The sequence below is a fragment of the Colobus angolensis genome, unplaced genomic scaffold (assembly GCF_000951035.1).
Source record: "Colobus angolensis palliatus isolate OR3802 unplaced genomic scaffold, Cang.pa_1.0 Scaffold512, whole genome shotgun sequence".
NCBI lineage: Eukaryota > Metazoa > Chordata > Mammalia > Primates > Cercopithecidae > Colobus > Colobus angolensis.
In genome coordinates this window covers 660,734-687,422 of record NW_012118622.1, presented here as the reverse complement: position 1 = coordinate 687,422, position 26,689 = coordinate 660,734, and the positions used below count along the sequence as shown (strand labels likewise).

The window sequence follows — 26,689 nt, the reverse complement described above, 5'->3', positions numbered from 1 at the left end:
TGTTTAGTGCTTCCTTCAGGAGCTCTTGTAGGGCAGGCCTGGTGGTAACAAAATCTCTCAGCATTTGCTTGTCTGTAAAGGGTTTTATTTCTCCTTCACTTATGAAACTTAGTTTGGCTGGATATGAAATTCTGGGTGAAAACTCTTTTCTTTCAGAATGTTGAATATCGGCCCATACTCTCTTCTGACTTGTAGTGTTTCTGCTGAGAGATCTGCTGTTAGTCTGATGGGCTTCCCTTTGTGGGTAATCCATCCTTTCTCTCTGTCTGCCCTTGACATTTTTTCCTGTATTTCAACTCTGGTGAATCTGACAATTATGTGAGTTGGAGTTGCGCTTCTCGAGGAGTATCTTTGTGACATTCTCTGTATTTCCTGAATTTGAATGTTGGCCTGCCTTGCTAGGTTGGGGATGTTCTCATGGATAATATCCTGCAGAGTGTTTTCCATCTTTGTTCCATTCTCCCCGTCACTTTCACATACACCAATCAGACATAGATTTTGTCTTTTCACATAGTCCCATATTTCTTGGAGGCTTTATTGATTTCTTTGTACTCTTTTTTCTCTAAACTTCTCTTGCTTCATTTCATTTATTTGATCTTCAATTACTGATACCCTTTCTTTCAGTTGATAGAGTCAGTGACTGAAACTTGTGCATTTGTCATGTAGTTCTCGTGTCATGATTTTCCTCTCTATCAGGTCGTTTAAGGGCTTGTCTACTTTGGTTATTCTGGTTAGCCATTTGTCAAATCTTTTTTCAAGTTTTTAGTTTCTTTGCACTGGGTTCACACTTCCTTCATTAGCTAGGAGAAATTTGATTGTCTGAAGCCTTCTTCTCTCAACTTGTCAAAGTCATTCTCCATCCAGCTTTGTTCTATTGCTGGTGAGGAGCTGCGTTCCTTTGGAGGTTGAGAGGTGCTCTGATTTTTAGAATTTTCAGCTTTTCTGCACTGCTTTTTTCCCATCTTTGTGCTTTTATCTACCTTTGGTCTTTGATGATGGTGACATACAGATGGGATTTTGGTGTGGATGTCCTTTCTGTTTGTTAATTTTCCTTCTAACAGTCAGGACCCTCAGCTGCAGGTCTGTTGGAGTTTGCTTGAGGTCCACTCCAGACCCTCTTTGCCTGGGTATCAGCAGTGGAGGCTGCAGAATAGTGAATATTGCTGAACAGCCAATGTTGCTGTCTGATCATTCCTCTGGAAGCTTTATCTCAGAGGTGTACCTGTCTGTGTGAGGTGTGTGTTGTCAGTCTGCCCCTAGTGGGGGATGTCTCCAAGTTAGGCTACTCAGGGGTCAGGGACCCACTTGAGCAGGCAGTCTGTCCATTCTTAGAAAAAAATTCCATGCTGGGAGAACCACTACTCTCTCCAAATCTGTCAGACAGGGACATTTACGTCTACAGAGGTTTCTGTTGCCTTTTGTTTGGCTATGTCCTGTCCCCAGAGGTGGAGTCCACGGAAGCAGGCAGGCCTCCTTGAGCTGTGGTGGGCTCCACCCAGTTCAAGCTTTCTGGCCACTTTGTTTACCTCCTTAAGCCTCAGCAATGGCGGCGCCCCTCCCCCAGCCTTGCTGCCGCCTTGCAGTTAGATCTTAGACTGCTGTGCTTGCAATGAGCCAGGCTCCCTGGGCGTGGGACCCTCCAGGCCAGGCACGGGATATAATCTCCTGGTATACCATTTGTTGAGACCATTGATAAAGCGCAGTATTGGGTGGGAGTCAGCCGATTTTCCAGGTGTTATGTGTTACGGTTTCCCTTTGCTAGGAAAGGGAGTTCCCATCCCCCTTGCACTTCCTGGGTGAGGCGGTGCCTCACTCTGCTTCGGCTCTCACTCGTTGGGCTGCACCCACTGTCTTGCACCCACTGTCCGAGACACCCCAGTGAGTTGAACCTGGTAGCTCAGTTGAAAATGCAGAAATCACCTATCTTCTGTGCTGCTCGTTCTGTGGGCTGGAGGCTGGTGTTGTTCCTATTCGACCATCTTGACACCACCCCATCTTCTTCTTTTTTTTTTTTTTTTTTTGGATAGAGTCTCACTCTGTCGCCCAGGCTGGAGTGCAGTGGCACGATCTTAGCTCACTGTAACCTCTGCCTCCCTGGTTCAAGCAATTCTCCCGCCTCAGCATCCCAAGTAGCTGGGATTATATTGCAGGATCTGGCCAGCAGCCCGCAATGCAACAGGGCTCTTTCTTTGTTCCCAGGTGGATAGGCAGGTCAAGAAATAAAAGACACACACAAGGTAGTGAAAGCTGAGTCCAGGGGTGGTGATTGCATTTTGGTCCTGTGGTGCCCCCAATGCACTGGATATACCGGCATTTATTATTAAGTTCAGTGAGGGCAGGGGTAGGTTAGTGAGGGATTTAGGGTGGTTTGATTCTGAGATGAGATGGTCACATGGGGATAAAGTAATTCTTTTTTTTTTCACACTACAATAGTTAATTTTATTTGTTCAAGAGCTCATATTGCAAGCATTAAACCAAGCATAGGCTTTGATTCTGAAGAAGATCAAAGCAAACTGTGATCCATGTACATAGATGAAACTAAAGGCTCAGAGTTAATAACATTGTAGTTTTTAAATTTCTATAGCCTAGAGCCCAGTAGTCACAGGTCTTTTAGGTCCTTCTGGATGTCCCACAGGGTATCTGTGCTTTTCTTGAGCTGAGCAACTTCATCATCCTTTAGCTTCTGGTTGATAACGCTGGTTAATCCTCGGGCATTGAGGATACAGGAAGGCTCAGGAAGACTTCATTCTCGATGCCATACATCCCCTTTACCATTGTTGACACGGGATGAATCCTGAATAGATTTTTCAACATGGATTCAATAAGATCAGCCACACTTAATCCAATAGCCCAGTTGGTATATCCTTTTAGCTTGATGACTTCATAGGCACTTTCAACCACCATCTTATGCACTTCCTTCCAATTTTCACTATCATTGTCAGTTCCCATTTCTGGATTCAACTCCTGGAGAGAAACTCCTGTCACATTCACACCACTCCACACAGCCACACTTGAGTCGCCATGTTCCCCCAAAATCCATCCATGGCAGCTGCTGGGATGAATGCCAAGTTTTTCAGCCATAAGGTAGCGAAATCTAGCAGAATCCAGATTACATCCACTTCCAATCATGCGGTGTTTGGGTAATCCACTTATTTTCCAGGTAACATATGTAAGAATGTCCACTGGGTTGGAAACCACAATTATGATGCAATCAGGACTGTACTTGACAATCTGAGGAATAATGAATTTGAAGACATTAACATTTCTCTGCACCAGATTGATCCGACTCTTCCCTTCTTGCTGACGGACTCCTGCAGTTACCACTACAATCTTAGAATTGGCAGTCACAGAATAATCTTTATCTGCCACAATTTTAGGCGTCTGAAGAAATAAGCTCCCATGCTGCAGATCCATCATTTCTCCTTTAAGCTTATCTTCCAAAACATCCACAAGAGCAAGTTCATCAGCCAGAGACTTTCCCAGAATGCTGATAGCACACGCCATACCAACTTGTCCAACACCCACTACAGTGATCTTATTGTTTGGGACTGTTGCCTCTTCTTCCGCAACTGGTGCAATGAGTTTTTCCTTAAGAGTTGCCATTTTGCACAGGAGAGGGAAGGTGCTGGAGACCTCTGTAACAGCAGTGCGGAGAAGACAATGTGAGCCGTAATTCTTTAACATAACATCGGTATGCAGAAGTACAGTATGCAGAGATAAGAATTTACAACATAGTGTGTGCATCAGCAATTTCTAACAGAGCCTTAAAACAGTAACACAGTCTATCCATAACCTATGATTAGCAAGATATTAATCAGCAGTGACAGTTGCAGGAAAAGCTGCTTGCAAACAATCAATAGAAACAGGAAGTGAAGCTGGACAACCGGCTAAACCAAAAAATTCTCAGAAGGGAGTATGCCTTAACTCTAAAGAGACCTAGAAGAGCCGTGGCAAGATAAGGGTGTTTGTAACCCTATCTTATCCATATGAACAGGCGCCCCTCATGTGTCCATTTATAGGCTCTCCACAAGGGTTGCATTCCAATCCCAGAGCTGTGAACATCTGCTTTTCTGGGATAGGAACATTGGTGATGTGAAATCTCCCTGACTACACATCTATTAATAGGTTCTCTGCATAGGGAAGCACATCACGCACTGTTGGCTCATTGTGGCAGCCCAATCTGGCATTGTCTTTATACAATCCTGCATGCAATTTTGTATTTACAATAATCAGGAGCATTTCATCTTCTATTCCATAGCAATGGTTTCAGGGGGTCTCCCTACAGGACTACAGGTGTGCAGCACCACAGTAGGCTAATTTTTGTAATTTTAGTAGAGACAGGGTTTCACCATATTGACCAGGCTGATCTCGAACTCCTGACCTTGTGATCCGCTTGCCTTTGCCTCCCAAAGTGCTGGGATTACAGATGTGAGCCACTGCCTCTGGCCGATAAACCACACATTTCTTTGAGTTTTTGAATTCCAGCCCAAGAGAAACAATTTGATATTTGAAGGATGGCTACTCACAAATATTTGCACAGAAGTAAAAATGTTTGTAGATTACACCACATGAGGGAGACTACCAGTATGACTATCAGGACGAAAATATCAACAGTTTGGAGCATGCACCTTAGGCAAGATGCAAACCAACTACTATAGAATAAAGAAGAAGCCAGAAGAGTCTAGTCATTTTCACCAGGCAGCACATTTGTTGATTTTTACAATTGAGTCTCTATAATACCCGATGTATTTATCCATGTGCAACAAGAAGTGTCAGAAACTGCACAGGCTCCCCCCTGTTAAGCTGGTAGAGAGCAATTCTATTTTCTAGCATTGCATGTCTATGTTAAATTAAAACAGAGTGAGAAGAATAGGCAAGTACAGAAGTGGAAGCCTAAAAAAAAACTCGATACATTTGAGGAAAAAGTTGTGTTAAAGATGCAGCAAACGTCAGCTTTGGGGTGGACTAAAGGATCTCTTGTTATGTAAAAATGTGTGGGCCAGGTGTGGTGGCTCATGCCTGTAATCCCAGCACCTTAGGAGGCCGAGGCATGCGGATCACCTGAGGTCGGGAGTTCAAGACCAGCCTGATCAACATGGAGAAACCCCGTCTACTAAAATTACAATATTAGCCAAGTGTGGTGGTGCATGCCTATAATCCCAGCTACTAGGGAGGCTGAAGGATAATCACTTGAACCCAGGAGGTGGAGGTTGTGGTGAGCCAAGATTGTGCCATTGCGCTCCAGCATGGGCAACAAGAGAGAAACTCCATCTTAAAAAAAAAAAAAAGTGTGGTTGACGTGATATATCTGACACTGTTAACTTACTCTCAGAAGCTACTTCTTGTGAAATCCTAAGTACAGCATTATTCTGGGAAGCAAAGGAGACAGGCATAAGCAAGGACAAATTAAGAGAGGTAAGAATCTCATCATGATTGATAATCTTGTTCTGACATCTTGAGAAAAGCTGTCCACAGTGTAAAATCATCAACTTGTTGTCGTGGTTTGCAGTTTTAGTTTCTCTAAGTTATGGTCTTGAACATTTGGTGAGCTCTGAGTGGCCCACACCTCAGACACAAGGGTTTTCCCATGAAATTTACATTGAGTTGTCCACCTCCAGATTATATGGCTTCAGAAACAGAGCTGTTCTTGTTCTTAATGATTTCAGGGGAGTAAATTGTATTGGAAGAACTAAAAGAATTCAGAGTCCAGTCCAGTCTACCAGTAGATTATAAATACTCAAAGATAAGGAACAGTGGTTCAGTCTGGTAACAGGTGTACTACAGTTTTTCTTTTCAACATAATTTTTCTCTATATAGGAGTCTCTATTTTTACCAAAGGTAATTGCAGTAGGATGAATTTGTTTGCAAAATTGGTTGAGTCTCACCGAACTTGCCTAGATTTTTTACCTAAGTGCAGCAAGAGTATCAATGGACCATAGAAAATCTTTTTAAACTTTGCTTTGCTAGAAGTTTTATAGGACTCTCAGATTAAACTTTCAAATACCTCTTGAGACTAGGAAGCCAAACCAAGGCCAACTTCAGACTTTGCCTGCATTCCCTATGGGTTTATTCTGTGTATATTCTCAAATAGAACATCCCAGTCAAAACCTTGGTAATATAACCAATGTTTCCAAATGTGTTATAAAGAGAGTAGATTCTTTTTTTTTTTTTTTTTTTTGAGGCGGAGTTTCACTCTTGTTGCCCAGGCTGGAGTGCAATGGCACGATCTCCGCTCACTGCAACCTCTGCCTCCCAGGTTCAAGCAATTCTCCTGCCTCAGCCTCCCTAGTAGCTGGGATTACAGGCATGTGCCACCAGGCCCAGCTAATTTTGTATTTTTAGTAGAGACGGGGTTTCTCCATGTTGGTCAGGCTGGTCTCGAACTCCCGACCTCAGGTGATCCACCCGCCTCGGCCTCCCAAAGTGCTGGGATTACAGGTGTGAGCCACTGCGCCCGGCGAGAGTAGATTCTTACTGAACTTGTGCAAATAACTTTATTACCATAAGCATGTGAATACTCATGAATAGTTTCCCAATTCTGGGGCACTCAGATAGGGAAACAAGGCAAATATTTCAAGTTTTGTTTACAAAAGTATACTTTACCAAATTGCTGTAAAGTATAAATAGCTTAAAAGAGAAAGTTCATAAATCTGGAGAATAAAACATTCAAAGAATCAGCACATTTTCAAATAAAAAATTATGAAAACATTATCCTTTTGATTATTTAGTCCAATGAAATTGAGTTTTTTTCTTCTTTGTCTTGAATTTCATGAAGGTATCAGCCTGTTCATTAAAATTTCAACAGCTCTCAGAGAGTCCAGTGGTATGATCTTGAAATTATCAGAAACTTGCATTCAAGAGTCGTTGTCAGAGTCTTTTCCATATATCTCCTTGAAGAAAAAGCAATTTTGGACTATAGCTGATTGTAAATACTTCGAGGAGGAGTCAAACCAACTGTCTGGGAATGACAAATATTTAAAATCACTGTGGTTAAAAATCTAATTTGATTTTCATTAGATTTATTATGGTAAAGACACAGCTCACATAGAAATCTAGTTACTTCAGTGGCACATGACACTATGACTGATAACATATCCGATTTCCAGCAATTTCATATAGTTTTTAGAATATTCATTTTTTAAAATGTATTTATTTATTTTGTTTGAGACAGTCTCGCTGGCTGCCCAGGCTGGAGAGCAGTGGCATGATCTCGGCTCACTGGAAGCTCCACCTACCAGGTTCATGCCATTCTCCTGCCTCAGCCTCCGGAGTAGCTGGGAGTACAGGCGCCTGCCACCACGCCCGACAAAGTTTGTTTCTGTATTTTTAGTAGAGATGGGGTTTCACCACGTTAGCCAGGACGGTCTCGATCTCCTGACCTCATGATGTGCCCGCCTTAGCCTCCCAAAGTGCTGGGATTGCAGGCGTGTGCCACCGCGCCCAGCCTAGAATTCTCATATTATTAACATTCCCATAAATATTATTTAGAGAAGGTTTAGCATCACTTATCACTCATTTGAAAATGCTTTATATATATTTTAACATATCACATAAGGTGGCTTTTCCATTAGCTTCTGTTTCTCAACTGGATTACTGAGTTCTTGGTGTAGCCCATTAATAATTAGGGCCAAAAAGTGTAGTCTTATGTATGTTTAAAAAGGTCCTTAGGTAATACCAGTACTTCTAGCTGAAAATTTTGATTTAGTTTTAAGTTCTACCTATTACAAGAAGAGTTCTCCATCCTCGTTACATGTTTGTAGTGTCAGGGAAGAGTTAAAAAGTACTAGTGCCTGGGTCCCTCCCAAGAGCTTTAAACTGGAACTCATGGGTGGGGCTTGAGTATCCCCTTTTAAAAATGTTTTCCAGTGATTCCAATGTGTAGCCATATTTCCCATCAGATTTCTCTGATTTCTTGTGGCCTTCACTTTTTTTCTATTTTGGTATCATGATTATTTTCAGATTTCATTTCCTGTCTTAGGCTTTATGTCCCCTGGGGTAGGGACCTTGCCTTCTTCATTTCTGTATCTTTTTTGAACACGTGAATTGGTCACCAGGAAAAGGTCTCAACCACACATAAGTTGTGTTCTGACTCTCAGGTTCACAGGCTATTCATAAAGTCTTTGTTCTCCACCAAGTCGGAGATTGCTTGTGGTGAAGGGTGTGGTTAAGTCTGTAGTGCAGATGGTGGAGGAGAGTTCACCCTGTTTTTAGGCATAGCATTGGAACTAAGAATTATATGTCTATATGGGTGAAGCGGCAGGGATGTGTAGGAAGACTGTTCTAATTAGGATGGAGAAATTATACTAGGAAGTAGAGGTAAAGGAAATGAGAAGGATTAGTAAATAGAAGAAATGTGAACTTACCAAATAGGCTAGAGTAAACTCTTGGGGATTCTTGATTAAGTGAATTAACTAGATTTTAGAAAGGTAATGAGGCAGTCATATGCAAGGACGGTTTGAAAGTCTGGAGACAAGAAGTCAAGAAACACTTTGAGAAGTGGTTGAGCTTTATGGGAATGGAGAGAATTACACTATTGAGAGATGTTAAAAATAATGAAGAGGGTTTCACAACGTGAAATTGTGTTTCTCATTTGAATCTGAGAAATAAACGAGCAGAGGCTGAAGATAATTATGTCTAAAAGACAGTGGGGTACAGGGAGCATAAAGGCTAGGGAGAAAGGGAACTGCAGGAATTAGTGCTGAGAAGCAGGAGTTTAATGGAGGAAGGAGGAGATCCAGTCCCAGATACAGGCAAATAAGTCTTTTCCCTCTCCCAAGCATGGCAGTCAGCCCTGCAGGAAATAGGACAAGAGAAAAGGCCATCATACCTGCTAGTCTTCCTGAAGTACAGAAATGACATCACGGCTGCTATATGGGATTAAGGCCAGGAATATGTCCTTTTCCTGAAGGAGCTGTCATGGAAAGAAATGAAAAGGAATGGAGATGATGTTATTTTACGGGGGGGGGGGGGGGGGCTCAGGAACAAGCATGTAACATGAGGTACTCTGTAATTATTTCTTCAAGGAATGCATTATTTCTGTTGGAAAATTGATGGGAGATGGTTATATTCTTGCAGTTTTTTACCCTCTCACCATGTTTGTAGGTTGGTGATCAGTCCTCTGTCAATTATCTACTGCACTCAGATATTTCAGAAAGCTTTCGGATGTGAGAAAGGCTGATTGCTATTTTCTATGTCATTAGAACTTTCCACCTTTCCACCTTTTCATGGTTGTATCTTTTTCTCAGTGTCTCTGTGTGGCAGCCATGAATGAGACCCTGCCAAGTCTCCGTGATTGACATGATTGACAGAAGGCCCAGGTCAGTGCATTTCAAATTCACCACCTCCTTTGCACAGAAAGCTTCCTTCCCACAGGCTCCCAGCAAGTGCGTGAAAGCAGGCCTATTTCTCTGAGGCTCTCTTTTACTCTCATGGGTGACTGATTGGAAGACTCCCCATCAGCCTTGCAAAAACTCTCTTAGAATTGAATTGATATCTAAAAATTGTTTTTCTTTCTTTTTCATAGGAGTCAACTTTGCATAGGGGTCTGTGGGTTCTCCCATACTACCTTCATGCCTGCCCCACATTCCCTCATAAGTGTCTTCCCTGATAAATTATGTTATATGTCTAATCCCATCCTGGATGCATCTCAGTTGGTAAAAACTAATATACCAGGCTTGATTCCTTGTACTTAGCTTTTTTCTTTTCTCTCCCACAAGTAGTCAGTCACCATGTCCTTGGGTTTTATGTGTTACCTCTTTTTCTATATATATATGGAAATAGGTACTGTTGAGGGGCACATCCTATGTGCCAGGACCTGTGCTAAATACTTTACCTGTACCTCATTTAATTCACACAATAACCCTGTCAGGTAGACATTATTTCCATTTTGCCAATGAAAAGACAGAAGCTTAGAGTAGTGTAAAAACTTTCCTGGTGTCATATGGCTAGTAATAGGTGTATCTGACATTTGATTCTAGGACTATTTGCCCTCAAGGCTAATGACGATGGTAGTAATATAGCAGGTGACATTGGTTCCTCTGTGTGTGGCATCTTGTTTCATTGACTACATTAAACCTTTAAAAGAATGGTATGAAGCAAGCTCTCTCATTGCAATTTTCAGGTGAGGAACCAGAGGTTCAGAGAAGTTAAGAGTCTTGTGCAGGAAATTTATCACTGTAAACTGTTACTTTAAAAAAGGAAGAAAGATCTCAGACGAGCAACCTACTTTAATGCTTAATGATATGAAAGAAGAACAAACTAAACCCAAGCACAGTGAATGAAGGTAACAATAAGGATTAGAGTAGATAAAATAAAATGGATAATGGAAAAAGAATAATTAGTGAAACGAAGGTTGATTCTTCAAAATAAAATCAACAAAATTGACGACGATTAACTAGACTGACTAAGAAAAAAAGAGAGAAGATTGAAATTACTAAAATCAGACATGAAAATGGAATGAAATGTTGGGTCATGTTTTAATCCTAGCACTTTGGAAGGTCACAATGGGAGGATTGCTTGAGGCCAGGTGTTTGGACCAGCATAGGTAACCTGGGGAGACCCTGTCTCTACAGAAAAAAATTAAAAGCCCATTAGCTGGGCATGGTGGCATGCATCTGTAGTCCGAGTATCTTGGGAGGCTGAAGAAGGAGAATTGCTTGAACCCAGGAGGTTGAGGCTGCAGTGATCTCTAATCACACCACTGCATTTCAGCTTGGGCTGGCCTACAGAGTGAGAGCCTGTCTCTCTCTCTCCAAAGAAAAAAAAAAATAAAAAAAAAAAACAAGTGAAAAGAAAAAATAAAATGAAGTGATAACTAGCAATTATAATAAAATAATGATTATGAAAGTACTATTAATAATTGTATGTCAAAAAATTTGATAACCTAGATGAAATAGACAAATTCCTAGAAAAACACAAAAACATGATGCGAGCTATAATCGGTAATAAGAATGAATCAATAAAAACATTTGATGAAATTCAACATTTTTTCATATTGAAAACATTCTAACTAAGAATGGAAGAAAACGACCTCAACATAAAGTCAATATGTGAAAAACCCAATGCTAACATCATACTCAACAGATAAAGACTAAAAGCTTTCCCTGTATGAGCAGGAACAAGACAAGGATGCTACTTTTGACTCTTCTATTCAATGTAGTATTGAAAGGTCTAGTCAGAAAAATTAGGCAAGAATTTAAAAAAAGACACTCAAATTGGAAGAAAGGAGTAAAATTATTTCTGTTCACAGATAACTTGAATTCATATGTAGAAAATCCTAAAGATGGAACAAACCTATTAGAATTAATGAATGAATTCAGTAACGTTGCACAATACAAAATCAACAAACATCAATTGTATTTCAATACATTACCCATGAACAATCTAAAGGGAAATTAAAAAAATTTAACTTGTATTAATATCAAAAAGAATAAAATATTTAGGAATAAGTTTATCCAAAGAGGTGAAATGATTATACTTGAAATCCATAAAATATTGCTTAGAAAGACATCAATAAATTGAAAGACACTTTGTTTCATGAATTAGAAGACTCAATATTGTAAGGAGGACAATGCTACGCAAAGTGAGCTGCAGATTCAATACAATTCCTATCAGAATCTCAGTGACATTTCTGCGGAAAAAGAAAAATCTGTCCTAAAATTTATATTGAATCTCGTGACTCTAAATAGACAAACAACTTTGAAGAGGAAGAATAAAGCTGAAGGACTCACATTTCCTGATTTCAGCATTTACTACAAAGGCCCAGTAATCAATACAGTGTGGTACTGGCATAAAGGAGGACATAGAAATTAATGAAACAGAACAGAGACCCCAGATAGAAATATTTGCATATATGGCCAAATGATTTTCATGAGTGTGCCAAGATCGTTCAGTGGGGAAAGGACAGCATTCTCACTAAACGATATTGGGAAAGCTGGATATCCAAAGGCAAGAATGAGTGGAACCTTTACCTAACATCATATACAAAAATTAACTCACAATAGATCAAAGATCTAAATGTAAGAGCAGAACTCTACAACTCTTAGAAGAAAACATAGGAGAAAAGTTTCATGATATTGGATTTCACAATGATTTCTTGGTTGTAACATCAAAAGCTTAGGCAACAAATAAAATTTATAAATTGGACTTCATAAAAATCAAAAGTTTTCATATATCAAAGAGCATTATCAAGAAAGTAAAAAGGCAACCCATGAAATGAGAAAAATATTTGCAAATTGTAAGAGCGGTAAGAAATTAATTTCCAGAATACATGAAAAACTATAAGTCAACAACAGCAAACCTCCAAAAACCCAATTAAAACATGAACAAAGGATTAAAATAGAGTTTTCTCCAAGGAAGATATACAAATATCCAATAAGCCCATGCAAAGTTCCTCAATGTCATGAATACTTAGAGATATGCAAATCAAAACCACAATGTGACACCACTTCACACACTTTAGGATGGCTTTGATAAACAACAACAATGACAGCAACACAAAACAACAAGTATTTTCAAATAGATGGAAAAATTGGAGCTCTAGTGCATTGCTGATGGGAATGAGAAATGTTATAGCCACTGTAAAAAGTGATGTGGCTGTTTCTCAAAAAATTAAACAATAAATTACCATTTGATCCAGCAATTCCACTTCTGGACATACTCCCTATAGAATTGAAAGAAATTTGAAGAGAGATTTGCACATTGATGTTCAGAGAAGCATTACTCACAATAGCCAAAAAAGGAAACAACGGAAAAGTCCATTGAAAGATAAGTGGATAGGCAAATTAGGTATAACTATACATTGAAATGTTATTCAACCTTAACAAAGAATAAAATTCCAATACATCATGCAAAATGGATGAACCTTGAAGACATTATGCTGACTGAAATAAGCCAGACACAAAAGGATAATTATTATATAATTCCATTTATGAAAGATAGAGTAGCCAGTTACATAGAAACAGAAAGTAGAATGATGGGTGCTAGGGGTTAGGGGGAGAAGGAGTGAGAGTTACTCTTTATCGGGTAAAGAGGTTTCATATGGTAAAAGGAAAAAGATCTGGAAATGGATAGTGTGATTGTTATACAACACTAAATTACACAATTAGAAATAGTTAATGATATATTAGACATATATAAAGTATCTGGCAGTCTTACCCTCTCTATAAATACACACTTTTTGGCATTGTCCCTTTCCTGCCATGCAGAGGCCCAGAGGTGATTCTCACTATTTCTCCAAGTGTGCATCACTCACTGTCCTCTGTGCTGTGTGCCACTATAAGCCAACAACAGCAAACATCCAAAAACCCAATTAAAACATGAACAAAGGATTAAGATAGAGTTTTCTCCAAGGAAGATATACAAAGGAGTGCTGTGCCCACAGCCTCATACAGCCGGTGACTTCAGAACCAGGACACAGCTCAAGGGTCTGCCCCGAGGCTCTCTCTCTTCTTATTTCCCTGCAGCCTAGGCTTCACCTCAACTGGCAGCTTGATTTAGCCGAATTCAGGACAGGCCACCAGGGCTCTTTCTCCACACATGCTGATCCCACCCCAGGTGGAGTCAGGCAGGGCCAGTCACCCGAGAAGCCTGGAGCAGAGCAGGGAGTGGTTGGAGCTGCCCCTCTCTCATCCAAGGGGCTTCCTCCTCTCATTTGGAGGAAAAATGTGAGCTTGTTTCAAAGCCTCAGATGTTCCTTGTAGCTCATGGAGTAGGTAAAAGAAAACAAAGATGTAGCGCAAAGGGATGTGTTGGTGACAGCAAGAAGCTACTTGATCTTGAGGACTCTCCTTGTACCTCTGTGAAGCCTCTTCCACCATATAGGGCTCAGGGCTGACAAAGCCCCTCCCTGCCGTTCTCAGGCTGGACACAAGGTCAGCCATGAAAAAACAGAAGAACAAGCAGAAGAGAGTCTGTAGAGACAAATTGGGAGGGTTCAGGAGGAGAATTTAGGATTTGCTTCTGCCCATGGGGCACAGGCTGGGAATAAAAATGATTTCCTGACTCTTCTCTGAAAGCCAGATAGACTCCACCTAAAACCCTATTGCCAGTGATGCAGGGATCCACTTACCAGAGACTTTGATCGTCCTGAATGTGGAACGTTCCCTGCCAGTGACTGAGTTACGAACACAGCAACCATAGCGCCCGCTATGCGTTGTAGTAATTTGAGGGATAGAGAGCACTTGTCCTGATTGCAGAAACTTCCCATTTATCGTCCAAGTATACTCTGCCGGTGGGTTAGAGTTCGCGAAGCAGGACAAGTAGAGGTTTTCTCCTGAATGGTAATAGCTGAATGAAGGGAAAATCCTGGGGAAGTCTGGACCATCTGGAGTAAAGAGAATAAAGTCACAGGTGATGTCGTCTGAGGGAAGGCGATGCCCCTGGTCTCTTAAAGGGACACAGTGTCCCCCTGAACCAAGACACACCCTCAGATCCCAGCCAAACCCCTTCTGTGTTCACTGAGCTGAGGCCTGAGGTATTCACCTGTTTCTGCCATCAGAGACTGTAGATCCCAAGTCTCCCATGACAAGAGCATCCCCTCCCCTTATATTCTTGGTTAAGGCTGAGCCTACCCAGGTTTTCCCAGGGCAGGGAGTCATGGCACACTCGGGTGTCCAGAAATAAAAGTGTCTGTACTTGGACCTCAGAGACACTGAGATGCCTTGCCTCTGTTTGTTTGGACTTAAGCTGGTGACTTGGCCCACAGAGGAACCAAAGATACTCACAGAGGACATCCAGGGTGATGGGGTCACTGCGCATGCCACCAACTTGGTCCCGTATTTCACATTCATAGGGTCCTGTGTCATTTCTTGAGACATTGGGTAGAATGAGGAACCTGTTTTTACCGGGTTGCTTTAGCCTGGGACTGACCGGGAGGCTCTGACCATTTACCCACCACACGTAGGTGTAGTTCTGAGTCTTAGGTTCACAGGTTAAGGCTACAACATTCTTATTCTCCATGGGGTTGAAGTTGTTGCTGGTGATGTAGGGTTTAGGCAGCTCCGCTGTGTGGATAACAGAGAGAAGATTGTCCTGTGTGGCGCCTTTAATTCTTCCACAGGCATCCTTCAATCAGAGTTGGCATCTCCCACCTCTCAGCTCACCTGAGTCCTTGAAAACCAATAGCTGGTGCATGTGTCACAAGTCAGATGCATGATGATCTAAGGGCTCAAAGACTATGTGGCCGCCTGCTCTGTCTTACGGAAGCACAGACTTTCTCAAGTGTGAATTGAGCAGCAATGTTGGGTCATGGACAGACACGTCAGTGGGAGTGAGAGCACCTGGTACCCCTCCCAGTCCCTGTCTAAATCAGCTGTCTGGCTAGCTCACCTTGGGTTCCTTATCTGGAATGTGCAACTGCTGTGCCCCTACCAAATTCCATCCTACTTTGCCCCCCTAGATGTGATTTCTCTGCAGCTTCCATTTCCAAGGACATTCTAGAGATCAGTAATAATGGGACTTCCCATTGTCCTGAAACCCTGAAGATACTGAACAGCCTGGTCTGGGACTGGATGTTTCCCAGGGGAGACCAGAGTCAAGCCTGGAGGTCAGTTCAGTCATCAGGCAGTGGAGGCACAAGGTGGGGCAGTTTTCTGCAGGTGTTTCATGATGACTTACTTGAGCCAGTGACCTCCAAAGATAGAGCAGAGTGCAAGGAATGATGTAGAAAGAGTGAAGGGGACAGGCAAGAGCTGGTGGCTTTGGAGCAGAATCATGTTCCCTGTTTGGGGTTCTTTAAGTTTCCTCTCCTTCTGCAGAGGACAGGTGAGGACTATGTGGATCTTTTCAGAAACACATGTGGACATTTGCAAAGGCAGAACTGACTGGTGGAAAGGGTGGGAATGAACTGCTGGAAATCTGGTCCCCATAGACCATGTGTGTTTGATGGATATGAGACAAATTTGGGGGGAAATTTGCAAATATTTTCTTTCACTGGACACTCTACTCTCTGATTCCATGGGTTTGACTACTCTAGGGATATCATGTTAGTGGATTCCAGAGTGAATCTGAGAAGTGACTGCTGGTTGCCAGGCACTGGGAGTGGGGAGAATCAGAAGTTATTCATGTGTGTGCAGTTTCAGTTATGCAAGATGGGGACGTTCTAGAGATCTGCTGTACAGCTTGATGCCTATAGTTCACACAGATTGAGTGTTTCTTATGCATAAGACTTAGGAAAAAAAGTGTTTTGGGTTTCTGATTTTTTTTTGATTCTTAAATATTTGTCATATACTTACTGGGTTAGCATCCCAAATCTGAAAGATTCAAAATCTAAAATGCTCTGGTGAGCATTCTTTTCAGCATCAGATTAGTACGTCAAAGTGGGAGGTGATTGTCCAAATACATTCTTCCAACCCCCCCTTTTTTTTCTCACACCACGTTTCTAGCTTGGTGATTAGTTTTTGGTCAGTTCCATACTGGTCATGCTGCACTTGTATATTTTTGAAGGCTTTGGGATGTGAGAAAGGCTGATTGCTATTTTATATGTCATCAAATCTTTCCACCTTTTCATGGTTGCATCCTTTTCTCAGTGTCTCTGCTGTGGCAGTCATCAATAAGAGCCTGTCAGGTCAAATTTAGGACAGATTTTTGTAATTCTGCAAAATATGTTACTGGGATTCTGGTAGGGGTTGCGTTGAATCTGCAGCTCACTTTGGGTAGTATTGTCTTCCTAACAATATTGATTCTTCCAATCCGTGAAAATGAAATGGCTTTCCACATATTGATGTCATCTTTAATTTCTTTCAGTAATGTTTTGTAGTTTTCAGGATATACCCCTACAACCTTTTGATTAAACTTATTCCAAAATATTTTATTCCTTTTGATGTTAATGTGAATTGAAATTGTTTTCTTAATTTCCTTTCAGATTGTTCACTGTTAGTGTATAATCTAAAGAATGATCTAGAAAGGGGACAGGCAAAAGTTGGTGGTTTGGATCAGAAACATATTCCCTGTCCTGTGTTTTTGATTTTCCTTCTTTCTTTGCAGAGGGCCAGTGGCTCCGATAGCCAGATAGACTTCACTGGAAAACATATTGCCAATGCTCCAGGGATCCACCTACCAGGAACTATGATCCTCTTGATTATGAGATTTGTTCCACCAGTGGCTGAGTTATGGATGAAACAGACATAGACCCCTGTGTATGTTTTAGTGATTTGGGGGATAAGGAACACTTGTGCTGATTGCTGGAACTTCCCGTCAATCAACCAAGAATGCTCTGCCAGTAGGTGAGAGTCTGTGAGACAGGAGAGCTTGGGGACTTCCCCTATATGGTAATAGGTGTATGAGGAAGAAATGGTGGGGGCATCCAGACCATCTGGAACAAAGAGAATAAATTCACAGGTGATGATGTCAGAGGGAAGAGAAAATCCTAGTCTGTGGAAGGACCAGAGTGACCCTGTGAGCTAAGTCACAACACTGAAGTTCCAACCAAATCCCTGCTGTGTTCACTGATCTGGACCCTGAGACATTTACCTGTTTCTCCCATCATAATCTGTGGACCCTGATTCTCCCATGACAGGAGTAGCCTCTTCTCTCCAATTTTTGTTCAAGCCTAAGCCTACTCTGGTTTGCCTGGGGCAGGAAGTCATGGCCAGCTTTGATGTCCAGAGGTAATGGTCTCTGTACTTGCACCTGAAAGGGACTGAGAGGCCTGGCCTCTGGCTATGTGTATTTGGGATGGCAGCCTGCCTCACAGAGGATTAGAAGATACTCACGGAGGAGATTCAGGGTGACTGGGTCACTGCGGCTGGCACTCACTGGGTTCTTCATTTCACATTCATAGGGTCCTGCAGTATCCTTTGTGACACCAAGTATAACGAGGGTCCTGTTGGTTTTGGACAGCTGCAACTTGCGACTGATAGGGAGGCTCTGACCATTTATCCACCACAGGTAGCTTACATCCTGAGTGTCAGGATCACAGGATAAGATCACAGTCTCCACGTTCTCCCTGGGGTGTAAATTACTGCTGGAGATAAATGGCTTGGGGATCTCCACTGTGAAGATAACAGAGAGAAGATTGCCCTTTGTGGCACATTTGATTCCTCCTAAGACATTTTTCAATCAGAGTTGGCATTTCCCACCTCTCAGCCCGCACAACTCCTTAAAAGCCCATGGCAGGAGTCTGTGTTACAAGAGAGATGCATGGAAATCTGAGGGCTCAGAGATTGTGAGGCTGCCTGCTTTATGTGGGAGAAGCATAGACTTTCTCACGTGTGAATTGAGCAGCAGTATTAGGTCATGGAAAGACACGGGACCAGCAGTCACAGCTCCTGGTGCCTCTCTGAGTCCCTCCCTCTCCAACTGCCTGCCTGGCCCACCCTGTGGTCCTCACCTGGAGCATGCAGTGCTGGAATCTTCTTAGTTTCAGTCTTACTTTGTCCCCCAAGGTATGTTTTCTCTGCAGCTTCCCTTTACAAGGACATCCTAGAGATGGATGATGGAACTTCCCATTGTCCTTAAACCCTTTGGGTACTGGAAAGCCTGGCTTGGGACTCAGTACTTCAGCATAAATAGCACAGGGGAGACCAGAGTCAAGCCTGGAGGTCAGTTCGGTTATCAGGCAGTGGAGCCACAATGTTGGGCAGTTTTCCCAGCTGTCTCATAGTGACTGACTTGAGCCAATGACCTCTAAAGATAGAGCAGAGTCCAAGGAATGAAGAGTGAAGGCAACAGGCAAGAGCTGATAGCTTTGGACCAAGACCATGTTCCCTGTTCTGGATCCATGGTGTTCCCTTCCCCCTGTAGAGGGCAGGTGAGGACCATGTGGATCTTTCTAGAAATACATGTGGATATTTGCAAATGCAGAACTAACTGGTGGATAGGGCGAACATGAACTGATGATGGACGTCTGGCCCTCATGGACCGTATGTGTTTGGTGGCTATTAGACCAATATTTGGGAAGAAGTCTTGCAGATACTTTCTCTCATTAGACATTCTACTCTCTGATTCTATGAGTCTGTCTACTCTATGTACCTCATCTCAGTGGATTCCAGAGTGAATCAGAGAGTAGAATAGTAGTTTCCAGTAGCTGGGATCGTGGGAATAGGGCATTGTTCTGTGTGTGTGCGGTTTCAGTTATGCAGGATGAGGAGATTCTAGAGATCTCCGGTAGAGCTTCGTATCTATAGTTCATACAGATGAAGTGTTATTTATGCAAAAAGCTTAAAGCGAATTGTTTTGGAGTTCTAACTTTTATTATTTTGGAATATTTGCAGTATATGTACTGGTTTATCATCCCAAATCTGAAAAATTTAAAATCCAAAATGCTCCAGTGAGCACTTCTTTTTAACACCACATCAGTGGTCCAAAGTGTTGGATTTTGGAGCATTTCAGATATTGGATTCTGGATTTGGGATACTCAGTTTGTAATACAGTAATTTTTCCATAAAAATTTGTCAGGAGTTTAGACCTCATGTTATGTTCTGATTCTAGTAACAAAACAAAAAAATATTTGGAGGAAACATTAAAATGTTGTCTTAAGTGGAAATTTTTACTGATAGTCCAAATATCTAAGATCAATTGCCGGTAGTACTATTTCTCTTGATACCCAATTAAGGTTTAGGTGTGGAGTGAATTCCAGCAGGATCACATTATGCTCAAAGAAAGATGCCAAAGTTGACTTGAAATTAGCAACTCCGTAAGTAGAGAGAGTCCCGTTAAAAGGACAGAACTGGCCAGTGTGTCTATTACATAAAGGGAGGAATGATGCCCAATTAAGAGAAGTGATGTGTGTTATGTTAGTAAATATAGAAAGAACTCCCTGTTTCTAATTTCTGTGCAGAGTTAGGAAAAATAGGGAGGAGCCCAGAACAGGTATGTGAAATGCTTTCTTCATTTTCTCTTAACCTCAGGAAATACAACTAGAGTTTAAGTTTGTGTGAATTAGGAAGATTCTAAGTGAGATGCCATTGGCTTATGTGTCCCTCACACGAAGAACCCCACCTTATGAAAATGGCATCATCATGAGGAAACAATTGTGTGTGGCACAGGCAGTAAAATCATCAGATAACACCCACCTGGCCACTTCCAACAGGTCCCCGAATCCACCAGTATTCCCATTACATGTATGTTATAGCCTTGGCGGTTGTCTCACAACTACAACATTTAGAAATTGCTATTGTCAATACAAAGTATTAAATATGAAGTTGAATGTGTTGTTCCACATTTCTCCTCCTACTCTTTTTGAACTTTCCTGTTTCAGTTTTGGAAGTTTCTATTCACGCATCCTCAAGCCAGGGATTCTTTCCTCAGCTGTGTGCAGTTGCATCAAAAGCATTTTTGCTGGTAGCAGTAAGCATCAAAAGCATTTTTCATTTCTCTAACAGCACTTTTTTTTTCTGAGACAGTGTCTTCCTCTGTTTCCCAGGCTGGAGTGCAGTGGCACGATCTTGCCTCAAGCAATGTTTGCCTCCTGGTTTCATGCCATTCTCCTGCCTCAGCCTCCTAAGTAGCTGGGACTACAGTTTCCCACCACCACGCCAGTCTCATTTTTTGTATTTTTAGTAGATATGGGGTTTCACCGTGTTAGCCAGGATGGTCTCGATCTCCTCACCTCATTATCCACCCACCTTGGCCTCCCAAACTGCTGGGATTATAGGTGTGAGCTGCTGTGCCTGGCTATCTCTGAGGGATTTTAACAAGTTGTTGACTTTTGAGTTTGTTCAGGTTTTTACTTACTGCTAGAACCAAGTGACAAATTTCAAGGTCGTTATATGCCTGACAGGAAACCAGAAGTCTCTAGGAAGTGACTGGAGAATGTGAGCTCCATGGTAGGTTGAGGATGTAGTCACGAGTGAAACTGGTGAAATCAGCCCATGGGCTTTGGAGACTGCAGACCTGTCCAGCCTCTGACACCCTGGTGAGTCAGTGCAAAGATTACAACAGTGACAGCAAACTAGCATGGCTGACTCCATCTGGCATCTAGTCTCAGGCTGGCTGTCTTCACTCATTCCTGGACATAGGCCAGGCTCACCATGGGAGGAATTTAATTTATGTCTTAACTTTGAAGCAAGAATGATAATAGTTCCTCCATAAAACTAATACCCTTACTTTACCCAATGATTGCCTTTGTAAAACTGGTGCAAGACCATGAGAGTAAGATTATAGGAGGGAACTGAGTTCTGCTAAAATGTAAGCACAGTTTCTATAATCCATTACTGCTCAAATGTCATTTGGCCAGATTTTACAAAATTTGTAACTGTTTGCTCCTATAGGTAACATCACTATTGTAGAACCTGAGATTGGTCTTTTGAGATGTTTCTCATTCTTTGCATTCTGGCAACCAGCTGACCTCATCCATACCCATGACTAATGGCTCAGTCAGTCACGAGGTCCCCACCTAGAGGCAGATTCAAACACAAACAGATCATTTCCCTCCGCCCTCATGATTCCGTCCCCAAACAATCAGCAGTACCCATTTTTTAGTTCTGTGTCCCTGAAACTATCCTTGAAAATTTCTAACCCCTGATCCACTAGGGAGGCTGATTTGAGTAATAATAAACCTCCATCCTCCTGTTTGGCAGACTTGGAGTCATTAAAATCTTTATTTACTGCAAATCATCATCAGGATAAATTGGTTTTGTTTGTGCAAGAGGCCAGAAGAACTTGTCTGGGAATTGTAAGAGTGGATGGAGGAGTTGTCTGTCTCTGTCCCATGGTCTTGTCCACAGATCAGCCTCACAAAGGGAAAGAGCCCTGGGTGGGGATATAGTGGAAGCTTATTCTCTTAATGACCTCGGGTCATTGGCTTGAGATGAAGCCTGGCAGGAGTGACAACTCCAGGTAATTTCTATGCCTTTCTTATTTCCTGGGAGGTGGGCCAGGCCACAGTGTTAGCAGGAAGGGAATAGAACCATCAGCCTAGTTAGAGGGATTGTCTGGGGAAGGCCTAGGGGTGGAGGAAGAAGCTGTGCAGGACAGGGCTGGCCAGGTAGAGTGAAGTGGGAGGAAGATGAGGGACACAGAGAAGCAGAGAGAGGCAGAGACAGCATGGCAGTGAACAGCGGGGGCCACAGTGACTTCAGAGACCCCAGGGACCAGGTGCCCCCAGTTCCACCATCCAGGATCGGGGAGCCCTCAAAACTCTCCAGAGGCCAAGGAGATTCAGTGTTACACATGAGGTGGGGTGGCTCTAGGGGCAAGAGGTAGTGGGGGGATGAAACATGGGTGTCAACCTCTGAAGGACAAGGGACAGGTGTGGCTAGAACTTCCTAAGTTTCTGCATCCAAGATCCAGTCTCTAAAGAGGTTATGGATCATTCATTTCTTCATTCAATTCCTTCATTTGTTATGTGAGAGCTCCTGAGTGTGTGTCTCTTACTAGACTTGTGCTGGTGTAGGGTGTGAGTGGGGAATGAAAACAAGGTCCTCTCTTTTATCCTGTCATGCCAGTGACATGGACACTTTGGGAAACACAGGATTTCAAGTTCAGTGATAGGGGTTAAGACATGCGGGGGAGGCCTGGACATTTTTTGCACTAACTGACAGTTGAGGCAGGTGACTTAGTTTTGAAGCACAGACTAATCAGCTGACCATTTGTTCTCACTCCTCTGATGTTTGGATGCCTAAGAAGTGAGGATTTGAGCCAATAAATGACTATGGGGTCGTTGGAACCCAATGATTCCTCACTTCTGGTGGAGGAGAGGATGAGCCTGTGGCTGCAGACAGACCTCATGTGACCCTGATCTGCCTTTTGTGTTTGTGTGACTCTGGTTCAGTGACTGTGCCTTCCTGTGCCTCAGTTTTCTGTCAGTCAAATAAGCTAAATGGCAAATGGACTGTGGCTTTTCATACTATCTGTGAATAAACTGTAAATTATTCACAGTCACCTGACCTAATGCTTGGCACAGTGGAGGTGCTCACACGAACAGCATTTATTGTCATTCACTTCCATGAGAGAGCACCTTTAGGTCAGATCCCTGTGGACAAACTGCTACCAGGTACATTTTCTCTCTTCTGTTTCTGCTTCTGGGGACATTAGACTTTCTATGAAGTATCCTAAACCTCACAAGGCAGTTGGCTGATGGTCTACAAAGCTCGTCTTTCTGTCCTCTCCACTCTGAGTCTCAGGTGAATAAAGCTCTGTCCTTGCCCAGATGAGGCTATGAGGGCTGAGCCCTGGCTGGTGAGCAGCTCCAGGAGACACAGTCCTCAGACAGCTGGTAAATTCTTTGTCCCAGTAAGCCCTGCCACAACCCAGCCCTGGTTGAGGCTCCTCAGCTTTATCTAGAGTAAGGATTTAGGGACAGGGGTCTGGGGTTGAGGCTTCTAGGGCTGAGCTTCTCTGAGAATATCTCAAGGGGCCCCTTAGGTAAAGCTCTACTCAGTTCTCCAGGGTCTTTCTCAGGGTCAAGTTTATGAAGAGGGCATGAGGTGCTTGGCTGAGACTGATCTCTTCCTGCTGAGCACATCCCCCATCAGACTCCTTCCTGTGCATCAAGTGTCTGCAGGGTCTGGAGGCAGGAAAAGAATTCTGATCTGTTGAACATGGGACATAATGCAGAGAGGGACACAGGCACAGTCCAGGCCTGACAGTCCTGTGTGTGTAACATAGAAGTGACCCCACCCCCCAACACCCAGCGATCATGTGGAATCACTCACGGTATAAGGTGAAATGTCCAGTTACTCCTTTAGTCCTATCACCTTGCTTTATGATTTGTATGGTGTAGGATCCTGTGTCCTTCTGGGTGACATTCTGAATCAGCAGGGATGCATTGGAATATACTGTTTCTCGTCCACTGTATGCAGGCCCAAATATAATTGTTTCAGGGTCTATTACATATGCTGTAATGTAATGGTGGAGGTCCATTATTTGCCCTTTGTACCAGATGTAGGCAGCAAGATTCTGGGGCAAATTGTGGACAAGTAGAAGAACATCCTTCCCCTCAGAAACTTTGTTTGGCTGTGCTTCAATCATGACTTGGGCAGCGATGGGCGGGTTCCAGAAGATTAAAAGTGATGCTAGGAGGTGGAGAGAGCATCAGTCAGTATTGAGACCTATTTATCAGAATGAAAATATGGGGCCCTGGGTCCTGAGAATATCTGTTCAATCATCAGCCTTGAAAACACACACACACACACACACACACACACACACACACGAACACACACACACACACCTTTTGTCTGTGTGTGTGTCCTACTGTCTTACTGGATAAAGGTCAGCAGCATGACCCCCATTCCTTCATCACTTCCGACCTTGGCACTTTTCTGTTTGGCATCCTCTTGCCCAGGGGTCTGCATGGCTCCCTCCACACTGCCCTCAGGTCGTGCTTATATCAGGGCATCCTTAGATTTTTTTCCTGACACCTCGTTCAGAGACCCTGGGTCTTCCATTTCTGACCTTTCCCTGCTCTGCTCCCTCCAGAGCTCTTGTCAACATCTGACCTCACATTCTAGATGTCTTTACATGTCTGTCTTCTTCCCCATAAGAGCATGAGCTCCTGGAGGACAGGGACTTTTGATCTTGGTTGCACCCCAGTGCCTCAGACAGGCTGCAGACTCCTATAGATGTGAGATTTCCCAGGGCCCTCCACACCTGGGGTGTTTTTCTTTCTTTCCCCAATTGTTGAAGTTTTTTGCTGACTACAGTGTTTCATGCCCTGCTTACATTTTCATTTGAAGTGTCATCTGATAATAGTTATTATTATCATTTATCAAAATGTGGTGGCTGGTGATGATTGACCAGGAAAATGAAACACTTGAGATTTTCCTACCTCTTACCAATTGCAGTTCAATGTGATTTTCCTGTTTTGACCCTTGTCCCTCTCAGTTATATTCTCCCCTATCCAGGCTCCAACAGAGAATTCTTTCCTGTGGTTTTTTTTTTTGAGATGAAATCTCGTATTGTCGCCTAGGATGGCGTGTTGTGTTGCGATCTCGGCTCACTGCAACCTCTGCCTCCCGGGTTCATGCAAATCTCCTGCCTCAGCCTCCTGAGTAGCTAGGATTACAGGAGCACACCACCACACCTGGTTAATTTCTTGTATTTTTAGTAGAGATGGGGCTTCACTGTGTTGAGCAGACTGGTCTTGAACTGCTGACCTCATGATCCGCCCACCTCAGCCTCCCAAAGTGCTGACTCCTTTTATTGTTTAGAACCCCAACCTCTCCAGGAGACCCCATCCAATCATTCTGCTTCCTCCTCCTGTCCTCTCCCAGGAAGTTCTTTCCTCACCTGTGAGCAGGAGATCCTTCCAGGTGATGTGGAGTGTGCAGGGAGGGGCTAAGGGGGCCCCCATGTCTGTGCTGCCTGCGTGTTCTTCTCCGAGGAGATGAGCCTGGGATCCAGAATCTTTCTGAGCACGACTGTCAGCTGTGCTGTCCTTCCTCCTTCTGTGCTGAGTCTCTTCCCGGGGCAGGAGCACTTCTCAGGCTCATGGGCGGGGTCTGTGCCCAGGACACGTCTCTGTCCCCTCCCTTCTCAGTCCTGCCTCCTTGTCCCTCCTCTTTTTCCTTTTGTCTGTGTGTCAGGTCCCTGGGAATTGTGGACCTCTGCCTTTTTCAGCAGTGATTCTGTCACCAAACCTCTACACACACTATGTGCAGAAACACCAAAACACACACAAAAGAGATGCACACAGACACACACAGTCACACACATACCCTGTAGATTGGGCAAGCACAGTCCTGGGCCTCAGTCTCCTGCTGTCCCCATGGCTCTGGGTCGGGTGCACATTCATGCCTTTTGCCCTCTTTCCTCCCCTTCTGGCTCTCCCCTTCAGTGCAGGAGGCTGGAGCTGCACCAGGTTCCTGTCACATGGACACCCCTTTATGCTGTGGGTGAGCTGTGTGTTGGCTGATGAGAGGGACCCTTCCTTTCTCTAATTGTGTCCAGCCTGACTGCAACTTCCAAGGATGGATATTCAGGACCTGGGTGTCCCAGAGGAAACTGTCCTTCCTGGAGGTGTACAGGGTGACTCTCTCATGCTTCTTGTGATGAGAAGCCTGTGCTGGTTGCTCAGTGGGGGCTGTGAGTCCCATGGTCAAGGGACGGTTCTCAGTCACTGTATTGCTCCCTGGGGTCTGGTGGCTGAGCTGGGGCTCAGGGTTTCTCATTTCTTCCTGACCATCTTTGGTGTCCTCTCCTCTCTGCCCAGCTGATTGTCCTGTGGTCACCACACCTTCCCCGTGGTGGTGCAAGAGGAAGTAGAGAGTTACCCAGGAACCCCGTGGAATATGGCTCATTGAGATGCAGGAAGGGGAGCCTGGGACAGAGCAGGGGTTTAGAGCTGGAGAGATTCATCCCTACTTACTCGATGGTCGTGCTGGGCTCAGCCCTCCATGTGCTGACATACCCAGGGGTCTGTCCTGAGGGTTTTGACCTGGCCGAGCTGCTCTTTGTAGAGGAGGAACAGGCAGTCACCAGAGAGCCTGCCTGGAGGGACATTGCTCATACCTGAGGGTGCGGGTGAGTATGAGTTGTATTTTGGGAGCAAAGAGCAATAATACCCCCTTCTCCCAGCAGGGATATAGGAGAGGTCTGTCTTCCCAAGGGACAGCCGGGGGTAGGTGGCCACATCCTGGATGGTGCCTGTGTGTGACCATCACAAGTGCTCTGAGCCCCTCGGGGTCCAGCGGGCAGGCAGTTCACAGGGTGCCTGACTGATTCCCAGGGAGGCTGTGGCCCCTCAGGCAGCTGCTGTTCTGTGTCAGCACTAGTCTTGGCCTGGGATGCCCCAGAGAACAGGACAGAT

General features: G+C 43.6%; 1 protein-coding gene and 1 pseudogene across 6 annotated transcripts; both read right to left on the bottom strand.

The window, feature by feature from the left end:
* Window positions 1-2,599: 2,599 nt before the first annotated feature.
* LOC105525012 lies at window positions 2,600-3,664 on the bottom strand (annotated as a pseudogene). Its single transcript, XR_001003842.1, has one exon. The product of XR_001003842.1 is annotated as an L-lactate dehydrogenase B chain pseudogene (transcript).
* A 2,811-nt stretch (window positions 3,665-6,475) lies between these two features.
* LOC105525013 (pregnancy-specific beta-1-glycoprotein 3-like) lies at window positions 6,476-25,472 on the bottom strand. 5 transcript variants are annotated; one of them, XM_011960533.1, is made up of 7 exons: window positions 25,171-25,472; window positions 23,595-23,954; window positions 17,712-17,990; window positions 14,724-15,002; window positions 14,069-14,323; window positions 8,828-8,911; window positions 6,506-6,958 (listed from the first exon to the last, which is right to left on the bottom strand). In XM_011960533.1, exons 1-6 carry the CDS (start codon window positions 25,232-25,234, stop codon window positions 8,868-8,870), a joined length of 1,281 nt encoding a protein of 426 aa, XP_011815923.1. In that variant the 5' UTR covers window positions 25,235-25,472; the 3' UTR covers window positions 6,506-6,958; window positions 8,828-8,867. The 5 variants fall into 5 exon arrangements, with proteins under 5 accessions (XP_011815924.1, XP_011815926.1, XP_011815925.1 ...); XM_011960534.1 differs by lacking the exon at window positions 17,712-17,990 and having other exon boundaries at window positions 6,476-6,958; XM_011960536.1 differs by lacking the exon at window positions 17,712-17,990 and having other exon boundaries at window positions 6,476-6,890.
* Between the last annotated feature and the right edge of the window lie 1,217 nt (window positions 25,473-26,689).

Bases quoted from the DNA above. Each gene is read 5' to 3' on its own strand.
- LOC105525013 (XM_011960532.1), bottom strand. From the start codon at position 25,234: ATGGGGGCCCCCTTAGCCCCTCCCTGCACACTCCACATCACCTGGAAG. The intron at 15,003-17,711 runs GTGAGTATCTTC...TTATCCACACAG, and splicing joins AGTCACCCTGAATCTCCTCC to CGGAGCTGCCTAAACCCTAC. The intron at 14,324-14,723 runs GTGAGTATCTTT...TCTTTACTCCAG, and splicing joins CATCACCCTGGATGTCCTCT to ATGGTCCAGACTTCCCCAGG.